Source organism: Notothenia rossii (assembly GCF_949606895.1).
Source record: "Notothenia rossii genome assembly, chromosome: 1".
Classification (NCBI taxonomy): Eukaryota; Metazoa; Chordata; class Actinopteri; order Perciformes; family Nototheniidae; genus Notothenia; species Notothenia rossii.
In genome coordinates this window covers 21,305,662-21,331,574 of record NC_136912.1, presented here as the reverse complement: position 1 = coordinate 21,331,574, position 25,913 = coordinate 21,305,662, and the positions used below count along the sequence as shown (strand labels likewise).

The following is a 25,913-nucleotide window of genomic DNA, read 5'->3' as shown; positions in this document are numbered from 1 at the left end:
TTTTCTTTCATTCTCCCTCCATATGCTCTTAGGTCCACTACACAGCAACCTCTAAATTATTCACATCAGTCCACTCTTTGCATCTTCTTTGCTGTTCCGCTCCATCCATCCAGAATCGTTCCCGTCTCACGTGGTTGTCTTCGTACTTGTACTGTGTGTATGTGTGTGTGTATGTGTGTGCAACTGCATGTGCTCTTGCTTATGTGTCCCTGCATCTATTTTTGATTTTGTCTTCCTCCCTTGATGGAAGCTATGGGCTCGTGTCTAATCTTTATCGAAAACGTAACCATTCATGCACGCACAGATAGGGGGAAAAAAACACACACACACACAAACCTATCCTCAATCTTAGGCAGTCAGTCTTTATGTAGTGATTATCCTCTTTCTGCTCCTCTGAGGAGTCATTGTGTTGTGGATGAATAAGAGGCCACCTGGGAGCTGCTAATAGCCCCTGATACACTGTCAGTCCAAATGTCAGTGGCAAAGTACACACACATGTGATACCACACACACCTATACGAACACACACATACACACACATATTCACCCAACACACCGAGTCTTGTCAGTCATGTCTCCTTGTCTCCTTGTCTCCTCTGGCTCTGTAAAGACACCGCTCCACTGGCTGAGTGTCTGTCTGTCAGACAGGAGGATCCGGTGTTAAGGTCAGCCGGCTTAATTACTGAGGATAAGAACCGGGCTAATTGAAATCTTGGCTTCCAGTAAACGGCCGTGATTGACAATGTCTGAAATAATAATGAACTTGAGAGCAATTATATGCTTTAGGATCCAGTGTTCATTCCCATACTGTATAATTCATGGTTCGGTAAAAGTGGAGCGTGTGTCTGTTTGAATTAATGAATGAGTCTCGGAAAAAGTAATACAGTCTAAAATGTGCAAAGTGAAGTTGTAAAGTTCTTTTTAATCGACATAAAGTCTGAAGGGGCAAGAAACTTGAGTGCTCAGATTGTCAGAGAAGCGAGTGTGTAGACAACTTTATTTAAAGATAAAAGAGTGTGAGTACAGTACAGATAGTAATATAATTAAAAGTTGAACAACAAAGTGGGTACACAGTAGCTCAACGGATAATACTTGGATTAAAAACGACATCTGTCTTCTCACAATGTAGCACAAAATATTGTGCAGCCTACAAAACAACCGAATGACGTAATGAGAGTCATACAAAATAACCAGCTAACTACACCAGCCCCAACGCCATATCGGTCCAGGGGACTTCTTCCTACACCGCCACTTCCTGCATCCTTGGTTCGACCACACCCATTTTTAACTTAATAACTTGTGACTGTGTCTTAACCAACTCTGACCACAGACAGAAATATAAGCACCTGGAAAAGTACTCAAAACCGATTCTGTGGTATTTCCCGCTTCAGTAGGAATCTGCAGGACCACATTTTGCCATAGTGACACTCAAACACATGCACACACACACAGACTCATAAGGTCAAAACTAGACCATTCACACACTGTAACAAACCGTGGCTCCACAAACTTGACCAGACTTAAATCAACAAAAAAAAAGTGTACTATGTAATAATCACTAAGTAATGTAACAGTTTGTAAGTGTTAATGTTATTGTATCCATCACGTATCCTGTTTGTCCCCTGAGTACGTGATGAATGACAGAAACAGGTTTGTTGGCAGGTGCTGATATTACAAATGAGCTTCTAATACAGTTCTCATGATTGTAACACCAGGGTTGACCTGCGGTCTTCCAGATTTACAGATGCAGATGACAAATCCAGTGAGCTATGTGTGTGGATTTCTTTTTGGGTCTTGTATAAAGAGGAAAGTGTTCACACGGCAGTTCCCATGATTGGGAAACCGGGCATTTCTATGAGCTGTGAAATGATCTGGATCTCTCACAGTGGAAAACACTGAAGTGGGAGCGCATCCAAAGGAAACAGTGGGATGTGTGGAAGGCTCCGTCAACAAGGGAGTGTAGGGTTTCGCATCTGCTCTGACCTCAGGGGGTACTTTACTGTTCAGCAGTGCGCACACACACACACTGGAGCAGCTTTGTCCCAAACACACGTTGGTGTTGCTTACACCTGTCCCCATGATGGATGGGGGGGAGCTGGTTACAGTATGTGCATGCATCAACGTGTGTGTGCATCAGCCCATTCAATCAGCCCTCAAACATTTGTCCTTATATTTACTTCACACCTTGTCAGCTTTAAATGAAAGAACCTTGTCGTTTTTTTTAGCACCCTCATGAAAGTATGTGCGTTCTCCGTCTTTGATTTTGGTTACCTACGTTTACAGGTTCTTGCACACACCTCTACTTACACATCCACATCTGCAACTCTCGTTTTTTTCTGTGCCAGTGAGTGGTTGTAGAAGAGGGGCCGAGAGAGAGGCATGATCTCAGGGAGTAGCATCCGAATTGTGCATCCTCAACGTTCGGTGCAGTGTCCCAATCCAGGTAGATGAAATAGAATGCGTTATTCCTGCCTACGAGGGGCTGGCTTTGAAGTAAGAGTTTGCATAATGAAAGCGGAGAGAGTCAGGATTGTTATGCTGTATGGGTCCCTTGTGTTCTCTCTCCCTTTCTGTCTGTTTTTCCTCTTCCCCACTCCCTTGTTCTCTCTCTATTTTCCTCTCTGTCACTCTTTTTTTGTCTCACTATATTTCATTCTAACTCTTGGTTGCACTTTTGCCCCCTTTTACCACCCGCCCACACAGACACAGTAGTACACACAAACACCTTCTGATCTTGTTCTCTTGGTTTATTATGTCCATGTTTCCGTTTGTCGGCTGTTCTGATTGATTGAAACCAAAGCTGTTAAAAGGCCACACACGCACTCGCAAAGCCAGTGTCTCACGACCCGTCGGCTATGGTTCGATGGGCAAGTACCAGAATTAGCATCTCTTTGGCAAGGTTCAGCGCTAGGATTTCCCGTTAATGAGGCTCTGTGTGGTTGAGAGGGATAAAGTCACAAGGGATTCTTGGTTTTTAAAAAAATGGCAGAAAATAGACTGCCTTCCAGATCAAATGCAAACACATGCAGGAACGTACGCTCCTAGCTCATCTGTCTTTTCACCATGTCTATCTTTATCCACTTTATTATGGATGACTCTGGATCTGACATTTTACCCCGTAGTTATAAAGTGTAGCGGTGAACAAAGTAAAGAATTCGTTTTTTCAAATGTATTTGCTTTTAACACGTTTGATTCCAAGGGTGAATACTGTTTTTTCCACCTAAATAAAGTGTAGGTGTCTTTGATCCCCCCCTCCTCGAGGTGATGTCCCCTCCTCTTCCCTAAGTCTTCTCCTTCAGTTGAATGAAGCTGGCTTAAAGGTCCCATGTCATGCTTTTCCGGTTATTACCCGTCCCCTTGTGTGTTATGAAGGTTTTTCTGCATGTAAACGGTCTGCAGAGTCACAAACCCTCAAAGTACATCCTGTAGCGAGTAAAACTCTTAACACAGAAAATACCTGTCTATGCTGTCCAAGAACGCCTTGTTGGACATTTCTCTTTTTCTTCCTGGGTATGGTGACGTGCCCATACCCACATGGACCCATGTGCATGCAGCAATTAGGAAATGAACCCAGCTCACACTGTCCGCTCCTCGCAGCAGCGAGCCGCGCAAGGTCCCGCCAACACGGCACCCAGACCCCACGCAGCATTCTCATCTGTTTGTCATTACTGGTGTCATTTTCTGGTTGCTAACGCCATTGTAACACATAATCACTGATGTTCCGCTGTAACGGTGGTGATCTCATCAGAACAGAGTGGGTGAGCTGACCAATCAGAGCACAGTGGGCTCATAGGGGGGGGCAGGAGCTCCAACAAGCCGTTTAGGTTTGAATACACATACTATACAGAGATGCTGTATGAGAAACCAATGTGGGTTTGGAAAATTGCACAGTATAAATCTATTCTAGTAGACCTCAACAATGGAATTATGATCAGTATAAATGGCCATGACATGGGATCTTTGATGCCTTTGATTTGTGTTATCTCAGTGAAAGGACTCATCATGTTGGATCTAATTGCCTCCGATGTCTATGAATTCACATTTTATTTGCCAATCCCAAAAGGGTGCAAGTCCCAGTGGATGCATAATTATTTGATTCTCCTATTTGATTCATGCAAAGTGCTTCCGGAGAGAGTTATGTGCAACAGACTGAGCAGCAGGACAAAAAGTTTAGCTCAAACTGAGTCTCAGCAGAATAGAGAGTATTTGAGTTTCCATCGATTCATATTTGAAGAGCCATTGCCTAAAGCTTTTTGAAGATAGTTTGTCATGGGGGAATGAAATGTTACTTATTATATTTGACCTTACTATGTATTCCTCAAAAGTCTTACCTCCAGGCTCCTGGCCAGTTGGAAAAATATTTTGGCTCTAAATTGAATCTATTTTTGACCAGCCAGTTTCCTTTTTCACTCTGGACGAGTGCCTCAACCTGCTCGGTGTCAATTCAGAGCTGAAGGCAGTTGTGTATTATAAATCATGTTTTGTCTTGTTTCGAACAGTCTATCTGCTTTAGGGACATGTCAGAAAACTCACTGCAATTAAAATTGATTGACATGTTGGGAAGATAGGAGAGAAACTGATACTGCTCTAATATGAAGCTACAGCCAGCAGCAATTCTACAGCTAGCCTGGCTACATCTGACAGTAACAAAACCCACCAAACATGCAATCAAGCACATAAATACACCCACTGTAAAAGAAACAAAACCTTAAGATTGACAGGTTCAGCATCATGGATAACTACTAATGTAACAATATAATATTGTATGTAATGTAAAGAAAAACGTCCTGTTTCTAATCCATTCAAAATAACACATTTGAAATATGACGGGTATAGATAGAATTGAAGGTGTAAAATGTATATTTCCTGCTTTGTTTAACTTGTGTATTTCATCCTTGTAGAGGACCAGCTGCCCTCGGGGTTCCCCACCATTGACATGGGTCCCCAGCTGAAAGTGGTTGAGCGTTCTCGAACCGCCACTATGCTCTGTGCTGCTAGCGGTAACCCTGACCCAGAAATTACCTGGTTCAAAGATTTCCTGCCAGTCAACACGTCCAATAACAACGGACGAATCAAACAGCTCCGCTCAGGTAAACAATTGTTTTAATCCTCCATTCTTTCCCTTGTCCTCTTTTATTTCTATTTAAGGTTTGTTCCCTTCCACGTTGTTTTTATACCCCTCTTCTAATACCCGCTCCTCGTTTCTTTTTCCCCCTACCCGTTTTTTATGTTCTGTTCCTACAAGGTGTCTGTTATTCTTGCCCCTGTTCACCCCTTTTCTTATTGCTGTTCCCACTCCTCCTGCCGTGGTTACTGGCTGTGTTTCTCTGCTGCTGTGGTATGAGTTGACTGTGTGTGGTTGCCAACTTTTCTAAACTCTGCAAAGCCTTAGACAGTAAACTCCCAACTTCTCTCTGCTTTTCTCAAATCTCTGAGGTCTTCCCGTGCAAATCACCATCACGAAGGGTTTCATTTTTCACTTGGTACAAACGTTATGAAATATTTGTGACATCACGCATCAGTGCGCACCATGTCTCTAGTCATAACAAATGTTCTCTATTGACTGAATTTGCAAGGTAAAACCCAGATGTTGGTGGCTTGCACTGAAGGAATGTCCTCTCTCAGATGGCTCAGTGCTGTGACTAAACCAACAAATAACCTTTTGTTTTTCCTCATATTATGGAAATACGTGTGTCTTTTGTGAGTGTGAAATTGGCTCACGGACATTGCATTTTATTTGAGTAAATACATTGAGAGAATTTGCAAAACTCAAAGACAAAGAACTGGGGGAAAATACAAGAATAAATTGTTTTCCAGTCCAGTCACTCAATCTCAATCAGCGTTTCTATAGCCACAGTAGTGTGTAAAATCCCAACTTGTCTTAGCAAATTTACCCCCCCCCCCCCACCCCTCCTCAGTCCTCCTTCTGCTTCCAGGGACCCTCTGGACCCAAAAACCTTTCTTGTGATTGGACACCCAACTCTCTGGCTTCATTATGGATAACAACCTTTCTGCTTCTCTCCCACATTGTTTTTGTTTTACTTCTCTGGCTCAGCTCCCTGCTCAAACTCCCGTTTTGACCTTTATTTAATCAAATAAAATATATAAAAGTAAAAGCATTTACAGAATTGTTAGACCTTAAAATGTCAAATATTTGTCATGTTAGCTTTGCTTCTTCTATGTGATGATTACAACATACTTTTACAAAAACAAAGTTTGTGTAGATAATCAATATTTGGCTTCTTCTGGGAGTTCCAGTGCTTTTTCAAGGTGTTTCTACAAAGTCAACTCCTCTGTGTAATCAATGGTCCGATTATAATGCCATGTCTATGCTGTTTCTTTTCTCTTTATATCTTTTTAACTACAGAGTCCTTTGGTAAGTGCTTCTGTTCCGAGGCCCACACCCTCACTGTCCACTTTTCTATATACTGTTCACTAATGCTGCTTCTGTTGCTGCTGCTGCTGCTCACCTTTACAATACTCAAGTGTAATTCAAATGCATGGCATGCATTTAACTAACAGTCACACACAGAGATATAATATAATATGAGCACAGATGCACACACACTCTGCAGTCACCCATACATCATTTTGGATAAAGACACATACTATAGATGCTATGGATTGATACAGAATAAATAAAATACACATGAATAAACCCATATCTACACATATATATTACTAAATATACATGAATATACTCACACATATCTCTGTCACCCTAGAGGTAGCTGGCCTCACCCTCACCTGTGCACCTGCAGCCTTTCCACACCCAAATAATTACAATAACTTTCTCCTCACACTCACCTATTTACTTTTCCACTTATTAAATTATTCTCCCTCTCACTCACTCACTCACTCACTCTGTCATTCGCTCACCCACTTACTCTCTCCAATGTGCTGTATAGAGTTTCAAGTCAATAAACCATCAGCTGTGGATGGCTATTAGGTAGGCCTCTGGTGGAGCCACTGTAAGAAATCAATTGGACCAGGTTACAGACTTCTAGACGTTGCCTGTACAGTTAGTATGTATATACTAAACCTGGTTACTACTGCTAAGAGGTAGTGAATGGACACGCAGTTTGAACATCCCCATAATAGAGTCAGACAAATAATGTAATATAAAAAAATCCACTCTTCAATACCCTTTCACGCTCATTCTCGGTTTTTTTACGTTAATGATTGTGATTTTACAGCAAAGTGCTGTGTTTTGCATTTCTTTGTTTACACTCACAGGTGATTTCCTTAATTATCTATTATTCTATTATGTGAGATCACACCTCTACAACTTAAACAAAGATGTATTTATTTGTATTATTATTATTTATTTATTTTTGAATAGTGAAAAGAAATCAGCTATATTAGCATTGTAATAGTCAATTCATTGTTTAAAGTTAATGTAACAGTCTCTGGTTCTTTCTCCCTAAAGGTGAGGATTTACTACATTAGTTTGTACCATTTTAAACTGAATATCTGAGGGTTTCATGGCTTTGGGATATTTTATAGGCTAAATTATTAATTGATAACCTGTCTTGTGTCTTGTATATTCATCCCAAATCAAATCAATGATTAGTTGCACCCCACCCCTCTTACAGTAAATGTATGTTGGCACCTCTCAAAGTATGTCGTTGGTGGTCGGTTTGAGATGTTAGGTCTGGAAATACAATATAACTCTTTGAGGGGTTGAGACATCAACTTGACATTTACAGTAGATTTTTTAGATTGTTGAAAATGTGCCTGATGTCAGACTCTGTTTTAAGATTAAAAAAAAAAATCCGAGTATATCTTTTTACACAGTGAAAGTATTGGAGGGTGGATTATTTTCCTTCAGAGACAGATATTTAATGTATTTACTAAGGATATGACGAGCAGGATTACGCCTGCTTTTGATCTATGTGGAGGTTAACTCTCAGGGCAGTTGAGTGTACTCAGAGTCTCAGTCCACCTCTAATAGAACCAGATGAGTGCAGTGCAGACACTACCCTACAGCCACTTCTGCCCCTGCTGCAAGTCAATGAAGTCAAATCAATAACCCATCTCCTTATAGCTCTGTCACTGTCTGTCACTCTGTCTATCTAGTCTCTGTCTTTCTCTTCTCAGGCTAATTCTGTCTTTATTTATTCTGTCTTTTTCTCTATGCCTCTCTCTTCCTCTCACTCTCTTAAGGAGCTATATTTTGAGTCTTCCTCTCTAATTTGATTCTTCTCCTTTCCAAGTTACCTCCCCAAGTCCCTCCCTTCCTTATCCCCTGCTCCTCCTGTGGTACTAACATTTTCTTCTTCTTCTCCTTCTCTAATCTCGTGCATTCATTGCCCACTCAGGTGGCACGCCCATACGAGGTAAGACTGCTGGGAGGACCAACATGACACAGTGGCCTGATTCCTTTTCCACCCCCGGTTCCTACTTCACTTGCAGATCTGAAAAAAGCAGCTCTGGGTGAATTAATCAATACATGTTCAGTCCAAAAGACTGGTTACGCTCCTCCAGCTGCATCAGATCTGCAGTAGGGGCAAGAGGGGAGAAATTGGAATTGAGCAAGCAATTCATTATACTCTGACTTTTAATCACCTCCCTTCTTCTCGTCTCCCATCCTCTCTTCATCTCATCTCAGCCTCAACAGTCACTCTATAATACAAAAAGTCCATCGCTTCCTTCCTCGCCATATTGTGATCTTTCTTTTGTATCCACCAGTTTAACATCATTCAGCTCCTCACGTCTACTTTGTTTTCAGTCTCAAGCATGATTTGTTTACAACTTGTATTTATTTTTAGTTGATTAGACTTAGGTGACAAAACGTACTATCATTTTACCTTTTTTGTGACCTGATTTCCTCTTTTTTTTTTGCCGGTGGGTCTTGACCGACCTAGCCTCTCTTCCTTGTCTCTATTTGCCCAATCAAACGTCCTAGTGTTGTTTTCCCTCCCAGCTGTTATTCGCTCGGCCTGAGAAGTCCAGATGGCAAAGACTTAGACACACGCACACATAAACACACACACACTTTTCTCCATGATTTTTACCATTACTTTCTCTTTTCTCTCTCATTACCGATAAAAAGCCCCAAACAACCACTTTTTTTATAAAGTTTTTCTGGGCGCTTTTTTGCCTTACCACCCCATCTTTAAAGAACCTCTGGTTTACTTTTTTGACAGTTTTTCTGTTTCCAGGGAGCGAGAAAGCGTCGATCCCTTCCCAAGGCTTTGCGTATGTCGTTCCTATTTTTCAATCTGTGGCCTTGATGGAGGTCAATTGGTGTCTTTACCTCCTTATTGGGTGTGTTTTTAAAATGACTTCACACTCCTGATCCCATTGGTGGATCTGTAAGGGTTTGGGATATTTTCTTGACATGGCAATACCGTTGTCATATTTGACCCATGAAAACTGAAACATGATTTGCTCCCTGATAACTCAATCTTGATTTCCAGCAAAGATTTCTTTTTTTTTTAACTGTATTGGTGACTGGATTTCTCCACATTTGAGTTGCTTGGTTTGTTGCTTTCTGCCTTGCATGAAAACTACATTCTCGGTTTTTCTAGGCTTTGTATCAGTGTTTTTTTTTTTTATTCGTTTTTTGTTTACTTCCCATTTCTTAATCAGGAAGCTGACCCTTGTTTTGGGCAGATTCTTGCTGACAGTGGTAGAAACTTGTTAATAGATCTTGCCCCATTTTTATCCCTGTGTTCAGCTTGTTTTTGCTGAAAACGGTCTCAGATTCATTTACACTTTATGAAGTTGTTACCATTTCTATGTTGGTGTATTTATGAACCATACCCAATTATTTGATGCTCTTTGTTCCTCACTATCTTTCTGTGTGACTCCCTCTCCGCTCTCTCTATATTCTACTCTTCCTCTCCATCCCTCAATGAATCCAGGTGCCCTCCAGATAGAGATGAGTGAGGAGTCCGACCAGGGGAAGTACGAGTGTGTTGCCACCAACAGCGATGGGACGCGCTATTCCACGCCAGCTAACCTCTATGTCCGAGGTAAGAGGGAATAAAAAACCAGAGTAGAGCACTTACATTTAACGATTGATGTATGCTCAGATTATCTATTCCTAGAAGATATTTATATATTTTTACCATAAATGTCTTCTGCTAGCAATGTGCATTTATCAAATTAATGTGATATGACACTATTAAACTTTCTGTGTTAAAGGAATTTGTAGCCGTCGAGTCATAAAACTGGATGATTTTAAATAAGATTTCCTTTACATCAGCTCAGGCGGGGCAGAAGGTTTCACTCGGGCTATTAATCTCTCCGCCCTCTCTTCTTAGCCTTTAGACCTCAGAGAAAAAAACAAATCATTGTCTGGTTAAGACTTGTGTTTCTCCCCAAATCTGACAGGCATCTCTGCACCTCGGGCACTGTCTCCTTCAACAAACTCACATTCACACACATTCCCACCCAATGTTTGAGTCTTGGAGACATTTTTATTCCTTTGGCCTTTTGCTCTGTTGCCTGCCCACCCCAGAAAAAAATAAATAAATAAAGGCTTTAAAGAGCGTAGTATGCTTTCCTGACTCCATAACACGACTGGAAGCACACACAGCTATGCGAGACCAAAAGAAAATATATAAACCCACGTGCATACACACACAGACACACACAAACGGCGCAGAGGCAGTGATGTGCGTCTAACAGTGCTTGCAGGGCCGGTAAAATCTTGCAGTGCTGCTCAGTGAGTGTTTGACAAGCAGTCTATGGAGACAGCCGGCTGTGGAGGCTGCTTTAAAAACAGGCTTTCACCGGCCATCTACGGACTCTGTTTTCTCTCTTTGCTCTACTCTTCTCCTTCTTTCTTGCTGTGTGTTATCTCTCTCTCTATTGCTCCTTTGTCTAACTGGTTTTTCTCTGTCTCCCGTTTCTTCTCTTATATTTTGTGTTTTCCTTTCTCTACTCCTCCCGCCGTGCTCTGTCCTCCCTCCCTCTGCAGAGCTGCGAGAAGGTTGGTACAGTAACAACTGTGTGGCTTTTTCAGTCTCTCCAGAGTATATTCTCCTTTCTTCTATTAAACTTCCATTCGTGTTTGTGTGTTTTCGGCTGTTTTATGTGCGGTACTGAAGGTTTGAACCCGCCTGTACAGTTTAGTCCTTTGAGAAATACTGTACCCTGTGTTCCTCTTTTCTCTTTTTCCCCTGTGAGTGCATGAGTGTTTGCTGTGAGATTGTGTTTTTTTTGTTAGTATCTTTTGTGTTTCAGTTCATAAAATATTTAATGGAGTAAACCTAAAAACACCATGAATAAAACATTTTCATATCACATGCACCCTAGTGGTGATGTACTAGACTGTCTGAATGCTTGAATTCTTTTTTGAATGCCATAAAACGTCATCTAAGAGAACATGGAACAAAAAGATAAAACCCATTCACTGGAATGATGTTCTGCACTTTACTGAGCAACACATGAACTTTGAATTTCTAATGGCCTCTCTTCTCCTGCCTTCCTGCTTCCATTGCTGCCTGGTCCAGTGCGTCGTGTCCCCCCTCGCTTCTCCATCCCCCCAGCGGACAGCGAGATCATGCCAGGTGGGAACATCAACATCACCTGTGTGGCCGTGGGCTCCCCCATGCCGTATGTGAAGTGGATGCTGGGAGCAGAAGATCTGACGCCTGAGGATGACATGCCCATCGGCCGCAACGTCCTGGAACTGACCGACGTACGCCAGTCCAACAATTACACATGCGTCGCCATGTCGACACTTGGCGTGATTGAGGCGGTGGCACAGATTATTGTGAAAGGTTTGTGGATTCATCAGCATGTACATGAGGTGTGAGGAGAAGAGAACATGTGAGCAAGAGATGATTTGACCTTGCCTGCAGTGAGAGCAGAGTGTTTTTAAGAGGACAAAATCACAGTGAAGGTTGTCTTCTATGATGAGCATTTGGAAAAAATAGATCGGCACAGAATTTTAAAAAAAGCTTGTAATTGGTTCCTCCCTTTGCTTTACATAATAAATCAAGTAGTCACTGATATCTTATACATATTCACAACCAGAAGAAGAAAGAAGGAACATTAATACATTATATGTAGAATGATGAAAAACAAAAGGCAAGGCAAGTTTATTTATATAGCACCTTTCAACACAAGGCAATTCAAAGTGCTTTACAAAAATGAAAGACATTAAGAGCATTAAGAAACATATTATAAAATGACGTTTAAAAACACTCATTCAAACACTCAAAAGAAAAAAGGCTTTACCCTGATGTATGTCTTGCTTTATCACAGCAGTGTCCTCCCAACACTAGCCTTTTTATGTCTGAATTGTAATGTTTGTTTCTTGAAAGAGAAGAAAAAGCTTGATTATTTTTAGTTAATCAGATCATACTAATGGAATCTGTCAAAACTTTGTTTTCTATGGGGACTTTTTTTCAGTCACTAACTAATGATCATAACATTTGTAATTCATTTAAGTGAGTAATTATTCAGGCTGTTTAATCGCTGTATAGAGAATATGTTAATTGTTTAACTCTTGGATATTGAGGTTGTCTCTTTTAGTTTTACAATTTCAAAGTGATGTTATGAATATATTCAACAGTTTCTTATTTCTCTCTCTCTCTCTCCCTCTCAGCTCTGCCGAAGGCCCCAGGTAACCCTGTGGTGACGGAGAGAACTGCAACAAGCATCACACTCACCTGGGATTCTGGGAACCCTGAGCCTGTCTCCTACTACATCATACAGGTGTGAAACAGACACAGAAGCACTACTGCATGTGCACACAGGCTTTCTGAGACGCAGACCATAAGATGAACTACATTTGTGTGTGAAAATGGACTATAGATATATATGTATATACTGTATATACTGTATATATATAAATATACATTTCCTCGGCAGGTCAGGGTTCGATATGTGCTATATATATGTATTTGTTTTCCTTTGTAAAGTAGGCTAATGCAGCTTGAAATCATTATGTTATCTTCCTCTGCTCTCTCTCTCCCTCTCTTGTTTCCTCAGCACCGTGCCAAAGGCTCTGAGGACCCCTACAAAGAGATTGATGGCATCGCCACAACGCGCTACAGCGTGGGCGGTCTCAGCCCCTACTCCCACTACGACTTTCGGGTGGCGGCTGTCAACACCATCGGCCAGGGCCCCTCCAGCGAGGTGGTGGAGGCTCGCACAGCCGAGCAGGCCCCCTCCTCACCGCCCCGACAGGTCAGGGTTTGATTGCCTTTTCAACAGCAATAATGTACCAATCATTTGAGAGGAAAATAAAATGTTTGCCTTTTTGGGTCCAGTACGGGAAAAGGTTAATTGTTTTAATCTATTGTTTCTTTTAGCAGATAAAAAAGTGTTGTCATTATACAGCACAGTTCAATTAGCTGCCTATTATTTTAACAGTCATACCAGTGTGTTATATACATGTTTTTTCAATATGTTTTCAACTTTCAAACACTAGACTTAATTAGCCTTTAGTTCTTTAAAAAAATGAACCCCACTGTCTTCAACAAGATTTGCTGTGGTTTAATTAGAGTGCATTTTAAACCAGCACTGCGTTGTTGAATCTCTCTCTGTTTACCTTGCAGGTCAGAGGTCGTATGCTGAGCACCACAACAGCAATCATCCACTGGGATGAACCAGAGGAGCCTAACGGACAGGTGGTGGGCTACAGAGTCTACTACACCTCCGATAACACGCTGTTAGTCAACCAGGTACCTGTTTATAAATCACTCCTGACAAGTTGTGTTGTCTGCACTTGTCTAATTCACAAGTGTGCATCAGTGTGTCTACTTGCTCGCATGGAATGTGTCTTGTGTTGTTCAGTGGGAGAAGCAGATGGTGCGCAGCGCCAACTTCATCACCATCCAGAGCTTGACTCCTAACAAGACTTATTACATCAGAGTGATGGCCTTCACCTCTGTAGGAGACGGACCTCTGTCCCAGGACCTGCAGATTATAGCCAAGACTGGAGGTAAGAGACAGGAGGAAATAGAGCGATGTATCATGCTATGCTGAAAACACTTACACTCATTCAAGCCAGAAATTCTGTACAATTAGAGAGTGAGTCACGGGAGTCTTTCCCCAGAAATAAAAAAACATGTGGATTATTAGTCAAAGACTTTGTGGGGATTATTACAAAACTGCACTAAATACATTTATGCAGCTCAGTAATCTCCCACTTTATATTAGGCTACATACTTTATATTTATTTAGAGATTTTGGAGTCAATTATTTGTACTATCACTCACTGTATGGATGTGGCTCAGGAGGTATGCGGTTTGTTCCCCAGTCCACATGTCAAAGCATCAACCCTAAATTGCTCCCCTGGGGCACGGCCATCAGTGTGTGATTGTGTGTGAATGATAATTAGATTACATGCTGATACAAGATTTGGCAGCGGCCATCAGTGTCTAATCGGTGTGTGAATCTGTTAGCATGTAGTGTTAAAGCTCTTTGAGTGGTAGAAACACTAGAAAGATGCCTTATAAATACAAGGGCATTTACTATGAACCATTACCTATCAACTCATATGAAGATTACACTTACACACATTTCCCTAAAAAAATATCTTTCCTGTTTTTATTATTTTGTTTAAATGTGAACATGTTATATGTTAAAAGCTTTGTAAAGCACATTGTATTTTAGTTATTATTATGATTGTTAATATGATTATTATCTTCACTTATAATCTGCAATCCTGTCTTTCCTCCACTCTGTAGTCCCATCCCAACCATCAGATTTTAAGGGTGAAGCCAAGTCTGAGACCAGTATCCAGCTGTCCTGGGTGGCCCCACCCCAGGGTGGCCCCGACAACCAGATCACAGGATACGAGCTGGTGTACCGACGAGCTGACGACACAGAGGAGGTGAGATAAAAGAGAGAGAGACACAGATTGGTAGCTGAAAGGTCTGTGTTGCTGAGCTAATATATTCACGGATGGTTGGCTGCATGATAGCAAATGAAAGGAAGGGTGTATGAATAGATGGATGGGCAGGCAAAGAGCAGATAAATTGCAAAAATATTTATAGTTACATTAATAAAGGATGCTTTTTTTCTACCACCCTGTAGAAATAGTAAATACAACCGGATTTGTTTGTTTTTCTCACAACCTGATATCTCCCATTGTCCCGTTGTCCTCATGTCCTTTCAGAAGAAAGTAAGCTTTGAGCCTGTCACCTCCTACCTGTTGAAGAACCTGAAGCCTTTCTCCACCTACACCTTCCAGCTGGCTGCAAAGAGCAAGCATGGAATTGGGGCGTACACGAACGAAGTGTCCATCGACACACCGCAGACGCGTAGGTCCAACCACAAATAGAGCTGTGTGTGTGTGAGTGCTTGAGAGAGGGAGAGAGAGAGAGGCTTCCATTTTGACAATGCAAAAATAAAAAAACGGACACAAAAACTGAACAACAAATTAATGAAATGCCAGATCTAATCACTAAAGAACAGTATTTGATAAGACATTTGGCAGTTCGACACTTTTTATGCATTGTCAAAAAGGGGCCGACATGAATCCAGACCTTAACTGACCTCAGATTTGATATTTCAACAAATATATCATCGAATAAATAACACAAGTGTATCCCACATTAAATATTTCAGCCAAAATAGTACTTGCTTATCGATAATTGACCAAGTAAACTATACTGAATTTGTTGGCTACCAATCTGAGGTCTGTAAGAGAATGAGTAAGAACAAGGCAAAAAGACAGAGGTTTGTAGATAGAGATGAGAACTCCCTCATGGATCACAGAGGCTTGGGTAGGCTGTAAGGACAAGTAAGTTATGGGCAGGTATGTTTGTGTGTTGAAGCTCTAGTCAGTGTTTTTGTGTTGCATCTCTTTTAAGTCATTCACTCGTTTTCATGAATTCAACATTTCTACCAAACAGAAATTGACACCCATCATTCAGTATCTTTGTTCGGCCATCTTGCTTTCTAGTCACAGGTTCATTTTCTCATAAGAACTTTTTGTTCTCCAGTGTTTTGTTTTCATTTTATGTTTTTTTGTCTTTTGTTCTTTGTCTCTCGTCAATTTCATCCCCATTCCTTCACGGCAAACCTCACTTCATCACCTCTCCATCCACCAATTACAACTACACACACAACCAAATCACATTTACCCAAACAACCCCTACTGTGGTTCCTCAAAACTGGCCGATCAGTTCCTTCGGCACCTCCCCAGGACATCACATGCACCAGTCCCAGTTCTACCAGCATCTTGGTAAGTTGGGCCCCGCCTCTCCTGGAGTTTCAGAACGGTGTCATTACCGGATACTCCATCCAGTACTCCACTACCGAGGGCAACAAAATGTCTAAAAGAGTTGATGGAGTTCCTCCGGAAAGTTCTTCGTATCTACTGGAAAACCTAGAGAAATGGACTGAGTATGGCATTACTGTACGGGCTCAGACGGAAGCCGGGGAAGGACCAGAGAGTTTACAGCTGCTTATCCGCACCGAGGAAGATGGTATGTTCCCAAATAAACCCCATGCCTGTCTTAAGATGGTCCGCCCCACTAACAACCTCATTAACATAGCAATAATGATTTCAGAGCACCCTAAACTAACAGCAAGCTTCTTTCACTGGCCATTAAAGGCCATCCTTGAGCTGAAATCTAAATGGATGACGCATTTAGGAACCACTGTCAGATCTTCCAGTTTTGAAAACCTCTCCTTTATTCCTGCATACCCGCCAGAAACCTCCAACATCCGGAAACCTCCTCCTGCTTCTCCCTCTCCACTGCTGTCTCTTGTCAAAAGCCACCCTTTTTTCTCCAGCAGACCTTTTTATCCTCACCCAGCGTTTTTCTTCTGTTCTTTTCCCTTTCTTATAAAATAACCTTTTTGGGGGGGGAAAGGAATTGATGGGAATTCACCTTTTATCTTCCACTAACAACACCAGAGCAAACCCTTTGGCTGTAGCTGTACCTTTTCCCCACCTTGGCTTTTCTAGCTGACTGCCAGCTCCTCCAATCCCTCTCCAATTATTGAATTATCTTTGTGTTTTATTGTGTCTTTTTTTATATTCAGACATTTTTTTGTAAATCATACTCTTTCATACTCCCAATGCCTCCATTTTTCCAGTTTGGAGACGATATGTATTTCTATTTCTCTTTGGGAGATAGTTCTTGTCAGCATGAGAGAGGTTTTTCTTGATAACAGTATTTGCTCTTTTCAGCTTGCCACTGTTTATCTGCCTATGGCAACAAATTATTTTCTATCTGCCATTCTTATCTTTCTCTACATTTGCTTCTTATCGTCCACTGCTTTTTTCCTCCATGTTTTTCTCAAGCACTCATTTTTTTTACTATTTTGACTTTTTCCCAGACATCATGGCAGTTTTACACTTTTTGGAGTGGTTGTATTTTTTTTTTTTTTTAGCTTTAGGTATTTTTTATTTTTCATCTACCCCTGAAACCAATATATTTTTTATTATAAAAACTAAAGACCTTAACTTGAGAGGTTTGAGTGCCCATCATCTGTGACCCTTGACCTCTATAAATGCATTTATAGTTCCAAGTGGTCCTCCGCGAGGGGTGGAGGCAGAGACTGTGAATGCCTCGGCCGTTAGGGTGAAATGGCGAGCACCAGCGCCCGAACGACAGCACGGTCAGGTCCGAGGATACCAAGTCCACTATGTGAGGGTGAACAACGGAGAACCTCAGGGTCAGCCGTTCATCAAGGACATCCTCATAGAGGACTCTCAGGTAACACTAACACCTTATGATCTAATGAACTGTTATAGGAATGTTTTAAGAATGCTAACCAATATTTTAAATGAGCCCACTTTTTTAAATACAGTCATATTAATTATAGATGATCATATTAAGTTCAAAGTTAAACATTAAAGCCATACAACGTTTTAAGCTCCCTCAGCATTTTTGTTTGCATGGATATTGAGCAAGAAAAAAAATCCTCTATCTATATAAAGAAAGTACAAAGAAAGTTGTATTATTAGTTGTAATAGATATATTTATATATTTGTATTATTATATATTTAGTAATTACAACAGAGAAGTTATTGGTGATGAAGAATTATACAAAATTAACTGACAAATGTAGTAGATACCATCTATAAAAAACATTTTGACGTCCCAGGAAATACTTTATGCTTATTTGCTTTCCTGCAGAGAGTTTAAATGTATACTTCGATGACAGCAAATATTTTGCATTTGACTCGAGTGTTCGGTCATTTAGATCATATCCCGAATACTAATTGTTACTCTTTTTGTCTTCTATTTCTCTCCTCCCTACATCATTCAGTGGGAATATGATGACTCAGCTGAATATGTGAGTAAACCAATCTTTAAGTCTATTATTTAATAGTTGATAACACAACAAAGCACAGATAGTAGATGAGTCATATTTATGAGATTGTAGATTAAAAACCTCCTACATCCAGAGCGAGGGCTTACAATCGAGCACAAGGCCCCTTTTTTCATTTCTGCAGTGTTTGTTCTGCAGGATTTTTAATAAAGGACCCTGGAAAAACACATAGATAAGTGATGATATGAGTCATCTGTGGGGTATTGCCAAAATACCACGGTATTAATGCTTTCCCAAGGCCAAAAATAGAAGAAAATATAGTTGTTTAGTGCTTAGATGGAGACCAAACTAAATGAGTTTTGAATGTGTTTGTTATTACATTTTGTGTTGCTTGTGAACTTCATTTTAAGCTCAGAAGGTATGATTGAATAAAGCTGTTTTGAGTTTTGTTGAGATGATCACAAATCAACTCTACATTTGGAGAAAACAATGTGTTTATTGGATTCCCTGGCCTGTAGTGATGGTGGTTTAGAAAAGAGCTAAATATATCTGCCTACAAAGATACAGACAAAGAGGATAGAATTGTTTCTTTTACCAGTTTGACCCGTACTTTGTATTAAATTGAAGCCCTGCTCCTTGTTCTGAGGGCACAGAGAAATAGGCTTTTGAAGCTGACAGTGCTTTTTGTTTCTCTGCAGGAGGTGGTTCTTGGAGACCTGAAGTCAGACACAGCCTACTCTGTATCAGTGGGGGCTTACACTGCTAAGGGCGATGGCGCTCGCAGCAAACCTGTTACTGTCTGTAGCGCCCTGCCATGTAAGTGTGTCAGCACCAACTCTTACACAAACATACAGACAGGCTTGGAGCTAGAATCAGCACTCACATAACTTGTAATGATCTTTGAGAATAAAGCATCAATAACGGTCATTAGAGCCCATTCAATCATTGAATTGTTCTATTTCTCACTCTGTAACACCTTTATATGCCAAAATGAAGCCAGTCATTTCTTGTCGCCACATTAATCATATTTTGCAGTTTTGCTTGAGGTTATGAATAATGTGATGTGCAATTATCCTCTAATTATCTTTTCATCATTCTCTCTCTTCTGCTCTTCCCTCTTTCTAGTGCCTGAAAAACCCAAATTGACGGTGAGTGCCACTGATTCAGGTACTGCTTTGCTTCAGTGGTACCCACCTCCCAACCAGCCCACCCCTCTCCTCGGGTACCGCCTCACCTTCGGCCGCATCGATGTCCTTCCCTTCACGGTGGTGGAGTTGCCGACCAAGGAGAACAGCTACAGCGCCCAGGACATCCACAAGGGAGCTAACTATGTGTTCAGACTCTCCTCCCGTAACAAAATGGGCTACGGAGAGGAGGCTGTAAAGGAGTTGACTACTCCGGAAGACGCCCCAAGTGGATACCCAGAACATATCATCCTAGAGGAGGCTTTTGCCACCTCCCTCCGACTGGCATGGAAATCAGTCCCACTCATTGAGCGAAATGGGAAAATAATGAAGTACTCGTTGCTGTTCAAGGATATAAACAGTCGAGGGAACGCCTCAGAAGTTGTGGTGCCCAATCCAGGGTTGAGTGTTTTGTTCGAGGGTCTGAGTGCTGACACTGTGTATGATGTCAGGTTGTGCGCGTTCACAGCTGTTGGCCCGGGGCCGTACAGCCCCAGCGTTCAGTTTAGGACGCAGCGGCTAGACCAAGGTAGGACTCCCTTTCTAACAACCCATCATCATTGCTCGGGAAGTGCTTCCTAACTGCACTTTGTGCATACAGTACATTGTGCACACTAAAACTCCACTTGCACACAAACACTGGTGACATCATCCTAAGTGTCGTTTTCTCGTTGTCTTGTCACTGTAGTCTTAGACCCAACGTCCTTTTCCTTAACAAGGTAAGAGTCCCTGTCCAGTCACACTCGCTGTGGGTTGATCAGAGTAGATAGCTATCTTGAGATTAGTACTTGAGAAGGAACACAGGTAAGGCTTTCATTCTGGTTCAGTAGAGAGATGAATTGAGAATTTAATCATATTAATAGTTTATTTTTTTCTCTACCTTAGTTTTTGCCACCAACTTCAAAGTGAAGGCTGCCATGAAGAACTCTGTTCTGCTGTCCTGGGAGATCCGAGACAAGAACCCTTCCCAGCCATTTACTGTGAGTAGATGTACCTTTTATCATATTAAATGTAGTAAAAAAATAAAAAAAAGATTTCAAATAGGACAGGTTTCAAATGATGTACAAACAAATGCCTGTGTTAGGTTGCCTGAAACAAACTAACATTTTCTGATTGATAATGATTAAGTCTGAGGCTTTTGATCTAAAATAAATAGAGATGTTTACAAGACTACAGGCAAAAGCATGGAGACTTTGTACTAAAGTATATTCAAATGTGAAAATAAAACAGCTACATTAAAAATGGATAGCCTCCTCGGGGCTGTTTGAGAACTTACAAAGTGTGTAACCCTATGTTGTGTTTAATTTAACTCTCAAACTATGTGACCTACCTTGTGACCAGATCCTATATGGAAAGGGCGAGTCTGTGGAAGTGGATGGGAAGCTGACCCAGAAGCTGATCACTGGCTTGGAACCAGACACGCAATACTCCTTTTTACTCACTAACCGGGCCAACAGTGCGGGGGGGCTGCAGCACCGCGTCACCGTCACCACCGCCCCAGACATCCTGAAAACCAAACCTATGGTGGTGGGAAAGACCAACGCTGACGGCATGGTGACAGTGCAGCTGCCCACTGTGCAGACCACCGCCAAAGTCAGGTAGTGATGATGAATGAGAGTAAGAGAGTGAGAGGGGAAATTATTTTATAATATAATGATTAAATGGTAGCATTATTTAATAGTAGGCATTGCAGAATATACTCCAATTGCACTTGTTCCTCCTACTGCTGCTTTTCCATCACAGGGGATTTCTCTGAGCTGGCAGCAAAACAAGTCTGAGAACTCCCACAACAGGCCAAATGAAAGCACAAAGCTGATAATCTCATCTCTCTTTTTTTATAACCAATAACAAATATAGATATCACGTGGAAGCAGTCCTTGAGCCTTAAAGCACAACCTGATTCCCTCCACTGCTACAGAACATGTTCTTAAAGCCACTTTCCTGCAGTTTGTTCCCGTACATCAGAAGTGTTCGGGGGATTCTTGGAGTCCCAAACAGCATTTTGCTCTTTCACTCTTTACAGAAACAAGAGTATTTCCCCTTTCAGATGCCTTGATTCAAGATAGTAATACACACTGTAAAAAAACATCTGCAAACACTTTTTTTTATTTGTTGAAGATGATCATATTGACCTAATTTGCCAAAAAATGCAATATTATTTTATATATATTTTTAAGCACAAATCATTTAATCTTGCTTGCATTACAGCTATATCAAACCTACACAAATAAGCTTCATACTGTACCACTCGACGTAGTAGCATAGGGCACTGCAGTGAGTCATCTGAGGACACATGTATGAGTTTGGTGTCAGTGCCCTCATCGCTTGGCGTCTGCTTATGTTCTGACTTCTTTCCCCGACCCTAGTGGTATTATTGTTTTTGTCTCGCACATGACTTCAGACATGGCCCTCTGTTCCAAAAACAGCCACACTGTTTAGATTTAGAGTGCGGTGTCACAGCTGCTGCTCTTGCTGCACTATATACTGTATTAATAATACAATACTCCATAGTTCTTTGAAGCATATTATTTTGGGAACCGTTCTGTATTCACTTTCCTTCTGAGAGTTAGACATCATAATCAATTCCACTCATGTGTGTCGGTAAGTTTGAAGATTAACCCTTATGGATCCCCAGTGGGAAAATGTGTTCTTGCAGCAAAATGACAGCAATAAGAAGATCAACAGAGAAGTAAAATTAATACATAATAAGAGGTTTATACATCTCAAATGAGAATAAAAAGAAACTGTGATAAAGAAAATGAAAATACAAAATAGACATCTGTGGTTTTCATGGAAAAGTGACAGTTTTGTACAGTAAATATGAGGCTGTCCTTAAATCTGAACCTGCTGTGTTTTAGGGGTTACTATGTGGTGGTGGTGCCGCTGAAGAAGCAGAGAGCAGGGAAGTTTCTGAATCCCTGGGAGGAGCCCGACCAGATGAACCTGGATGAGGTGAGACATGCAGCAGACAGGAGGTTATTTTAATAAACAGCTAAATAATAATCACATTAAAGAACCTATTATAAGGTAATGCTAATGTTGAGGGGGGGTAATGATGATTAACTGGGTAATGTGATTATGACATTGTTGACTTGTGCCTTGTTGGTGTTGGATTTGATATGCCAGCTATGGACAGGTCAATACCATTAAGCCTTAGTTGTTCTTTTTTTACATTCCTATTTGTACATTGGCTTGCAACATTTTTTAATTTCCCTCGAGGGATAAATAAAGTATTTTCAATTTCATTTTCCAGTCACCAACAGGACACCAGAGAATAATGCTGAGTTTACTGGCAGGGTTTTTCCACTCTATTCATCAGATCATTTGTGTCTTATTATGCAAAGGTGGATGACCTGGCCATCCATTGTTCTGTTTAATCCAAACAATATTTTCCATCTAATTTCACTTCCTGCCTTTTTCTAAAGACTTCCTCGCTCCATTACGCTGTTATGAAAGCACATTCATGTTTCAATAGAGGTTTAATGTGTCGGACTGTCTCAATAGATAAATGCAATCGCAATTTAGTTGATGATGAAGGCATTTGTGCCAAGGTGATAAAGCCCTTTACAGCCCATTGTTCCTCCACTGATGAGGGTTTTTGTGTGAGGTGAAATTGCTCAAATTGTAATTTTTTGTACATGTTTTTTTATATATATATAAACACTTAGGAATTTGTTATTTCCCCATTTTCATTTATCACCTTTTTGTTAAACTTTCAAAGTTTGTATCAATTATCTTGACTTCATCCCTCTCCTCTGTTTAACCCTGTCTTCCCGTTTAGCTCCTGAAAGAGATCAACAGGACCAGCGTCAGTCGAGCCCTCCGCGTCCGCAGACAGGCTGGCCAATCAGAACCTAGAGCTTATGTCAGTGCTCATTTTAAGACCCTCCCCCTGGAGTTCACACTAGGAGATGGCCGAAACTACGGTGACTTCCGCAACCGTCCACTGCAGAACGGACAGGAATATGTTTTCTTTGTGCTTGCGCTGCTAGACCTCTCTGAGAACGTGAGTGAAAACACAATCCCCTCCCCTCCCCTCCCCCCCCCCCCCCCCCCCCGCAGTTCAATCATCTAAATGCAGTTTTTTATAAATGCAATTTTATTAACGCATAAAACCATGCTTTCCTCCAGACTATGTACTCCACCAGCCCCTATTCGGATCCTGTGACCTCATCGGATGTGGACCCTCAGCCAATCGTTGACGAGGAAGAGGGTCTACTGTGGGTGGTTGGGCCTGTGTTGGCTGTCATCTTCATCGTCTGCATCGTCATCGCCATTCTCCTCTTCAAGAGGTAAAGGCAGCATCATGGAGGAAGGAAGATGTAAAACATGGTTTAATAAATGATTGTGATTGATGAGAGAAGGAGCAAGGAGGTTCAAAAGAGACAGGGTAAAGGATTTACATGTTCTTGTGAATACGAGATAAGAAAAATAATTACAAAGTTAGCTTATGTCTTCAAGGGCAACAGATACTCTACTGGGATTTACTTCTTTTTGGCTCCTCTCTGTATTCAACTTAAAATATTTTTGGGTAACGAATATATTTTTTATTCATATTTTAATATATTCATTACGTGTAGTTAGACTGTTCCATCTTAATCAGCAGTTTGTAAATCACCTTCGACAGAGTAAGGTCATGAAGAAATAATGATGTCAGTTATCTCTCAAAGAGGTGCGCAAAATGTATTATCCTTCTCTAAATTGAAGTTGTCTGGAATTTTGCTTTAGGGCAGAGTTTTTCAAAGTCTGACAGTGTGGGCCCCCAATGAGATAAAAAATAAGACAACTGTGCCCCCATACACCTCCAGTCTACTCTAATGTCAAAAGGTATTGACTTGGATACATTGAAAAGGTTCATATTCATTTATTTGTATCAGTTTTCTTGTTATACTTCCTTCAAACCCCCTTAGAAACCTCTACTTTAATGGGTAAATAGTTTGGACCTACACCTAAACTATTGGCAAAACATTTTGATTTACCTCAGAATCGAGCCGAGACTGAACAAAGCCCAGCTGTTTCATTATGTGTTCCCACTATTTATGAAACAAACATTAAGGTTTATTTATTGCTTTCCTGCGTTGCTGCTGGCGACACAATTAACTTCCCTATCGCTTTGTTTACTAATTGTTATGTGCATTTAATTGCTTGTTTCTTTAATAATTTGTTCTTAAAATCTATGTACACGGAGCTCACAAAACAGATAGGGGGAAATACCATTAGCGCTCATTAGCGTTATTCGTGATAATCATCTGTTCTGCTGGATGGAGCTTTGTTACTGCACATGAATAATTGCTGTGACTGTGGTATTGCAAAAGTATTAACCTTTATGGTAATATTCTAAAGTTCATAAGCCCTAAAGTGTAAACAGTCATTAAGGTCTCAGGAGTGGCTGAGCTGCAACATAGTATTAGTATGATAAATTATAAAGTAGATGTCACAGTAATAGGTTGTGTAAATATGTATGCAGTGTTTTATGAAATCAGAGGAAGAGTTTTTGTCATTTAGATTTGCTGTCATCTCTGTGTCTATAGGAGGTGCAATTAACGTATCTAACATTTTAACATGAAAGTGATGAGTTTTAATGAGAGAACGATGAGATCAGCCTCAGTCCCTGATGTTTTTCTGATTGGACACTAATGTTATTCATCCTTGTCTGTCCTTTTATCTCCTCTTCTCCCTGTTTGGATCCAGCAAACCTGACAGGTAAACAAACACTGCCTATTACCATTTCCTCTGTCCTACAGGGGTATTTTCCTTGAAAAGCCTTTGCAAAGAATGCTTTGGATAATGGATCCCAGTAGAGTCAGGATTACCTTGATGTTTCTTAGATGAGTTTATAGTTACCTGCACTGAATAAAAAGAAAGAAGGCATAAAAGCAACAAATTAAAGACACAGACAAATGCTCTCCCTGAGTTTGTTCATGTCGGTGATTTTAGCATAAAAAGAAATAATAAAGTCGATGTTACTTTTCATTCCTGGGAGTGTGTGTGTGTGTGTTTTTGTGTGTGTGTGTGTGTTTTTGTGTGTGTGTGTGTGTGTGTGTTTTTGTGTGTGTGTGTGTGTGTGTTTTTGTGTGTGTGTGTGTCTGTCTGTCTGTCTGTCTGTCTGTCTGTCTGTCTGTCTGTCTGTCTGTCTGTCTGTCTGTCTGTCTGTCTGTCTGTCTGTCTGTCTGTCTGTCTGTCTGTCTGTCTGTGTGTGTGTGTGTGTGTGTGTGTGTGTGTGTGTGTGTGTGTGTGTGTGTGTGTGTGTGTGTGTGTGTGTGTGTGTGTGCGTGCGTGCGTGCGTGCGTGCGTGCGTGCGTGCGTGCGTGCGTGCGTGCGTGCGTGCGTGAAAAAAACCTTCCTCCTTTCCAAATAACAAGCAAAGTCATATGAAAAAGCAGCCACACCAAACCAGCAGTCAACTAGAGCTTAGGCTAAATTGATACGGAAACGTTCTGAGAATCAGTTATTCCAATATTTCTGGAAAAAACACAAATCCCCCAATAATTTGAGGTTACGTGTAAGATTACAATAAGATGTTATGCAGTA

The 25,913-nt window shown here is 41.0% G+C and overlaps 1 protein-coding gene across 22 annotated transcripts in view; it reads left to right on the top strand.

Annotated features, from left to right (window-relative positions):
- The window catches only part of ptprdb (protein tyrosine phosphatase receptor type Db), a 104,284-nt gene that overhangs the window by 57,386 nt on the left and 20,985 nt on the right, over window positions 1-25,913 (top strand). For 5 of the 22 annotated variants that reach the window (XM_079672083.1, XM_079672072.1, XM_079672093.1 and 2 more), the window contains 22 exons: window positions 4,902-5,090; window positions 8,322-8,339; window positions 9,870-9,980; window positions 10,931-10,942; window positions 11,466-11,735; window positions 12,566-12,675; window positions 12,952-13,149; window positions 13,521-13,646; window positions 13,759-13,906; window positions 14,655-14,800; window positions 15,086-15,230; window positions 16,098-16,400; window positions 17,446-17,639; window positions 18,196-18,222; window positions 18,897-19,014; window positions 19,324-19,911; window positions 20,268-20,362; window positions 20,724-20,980; window positions 22,241-22,334; window positions 23,164-23,388; window positions 23,514-23,674; window positions 25,074-25,085. In XM_079672083.1, coding sequence (XP_079528209.1) covers window positions 4,902-5,090; window positions 8,322-8,339; window positions 9,870-9,980; window positions 10,931-10,942; window positions 11,466-11,735; window positions 12,566-12,675; window positions 12,952-13,149; window positions 13,521-13,646; window positions 13,759-13,906; window positions 14,655-14,800; window positions 15,086-15,230; window positions 16,098-16,400; window positions 17,446-17,639; window positions 18,196-18,222; window positions 18,897-19,014; window positions 19,324-19,911; window positions 20,268-20,362; window positions 20,724-20,980; window positions 22,241-22,334; window positions 23,164-23,388; window positions 23,514-23,674; window positions 25,074-25,085 — 3,547 coding nt within the window. The remainder of the gene's footprint in view (window positions 1-4,901; window positions 5,091-8,321; window positions 8,340-9,869; window positions 9,981-10,930; window positions 10,943-11,465; window positions 11,736-12,565; window positions 12,676-12,951; window positions 13,150-13,520; window positions 13,647-13,758; window positions 13,907-14,654; window positions 14,801-15,085; window positions 15,231-16,097; window positions 16,401-17,445; window positions 17,640-18,195; window positions 18,223-18,896; window positions 19,015-19,323; window positions 19,912-20,267; window positions 20,363-20,723; window positions 20,981-22,240; window positions 22,335-23,163; window positions 23,389-23,513; window positions 23,675-25,073; window positions 25,086-25,913) is intronic. The other 17 variants (XM_079672087.1, XM_079672074.1, XM_079672092.1 and 14 more) reach the window with 10 other exon arrangements.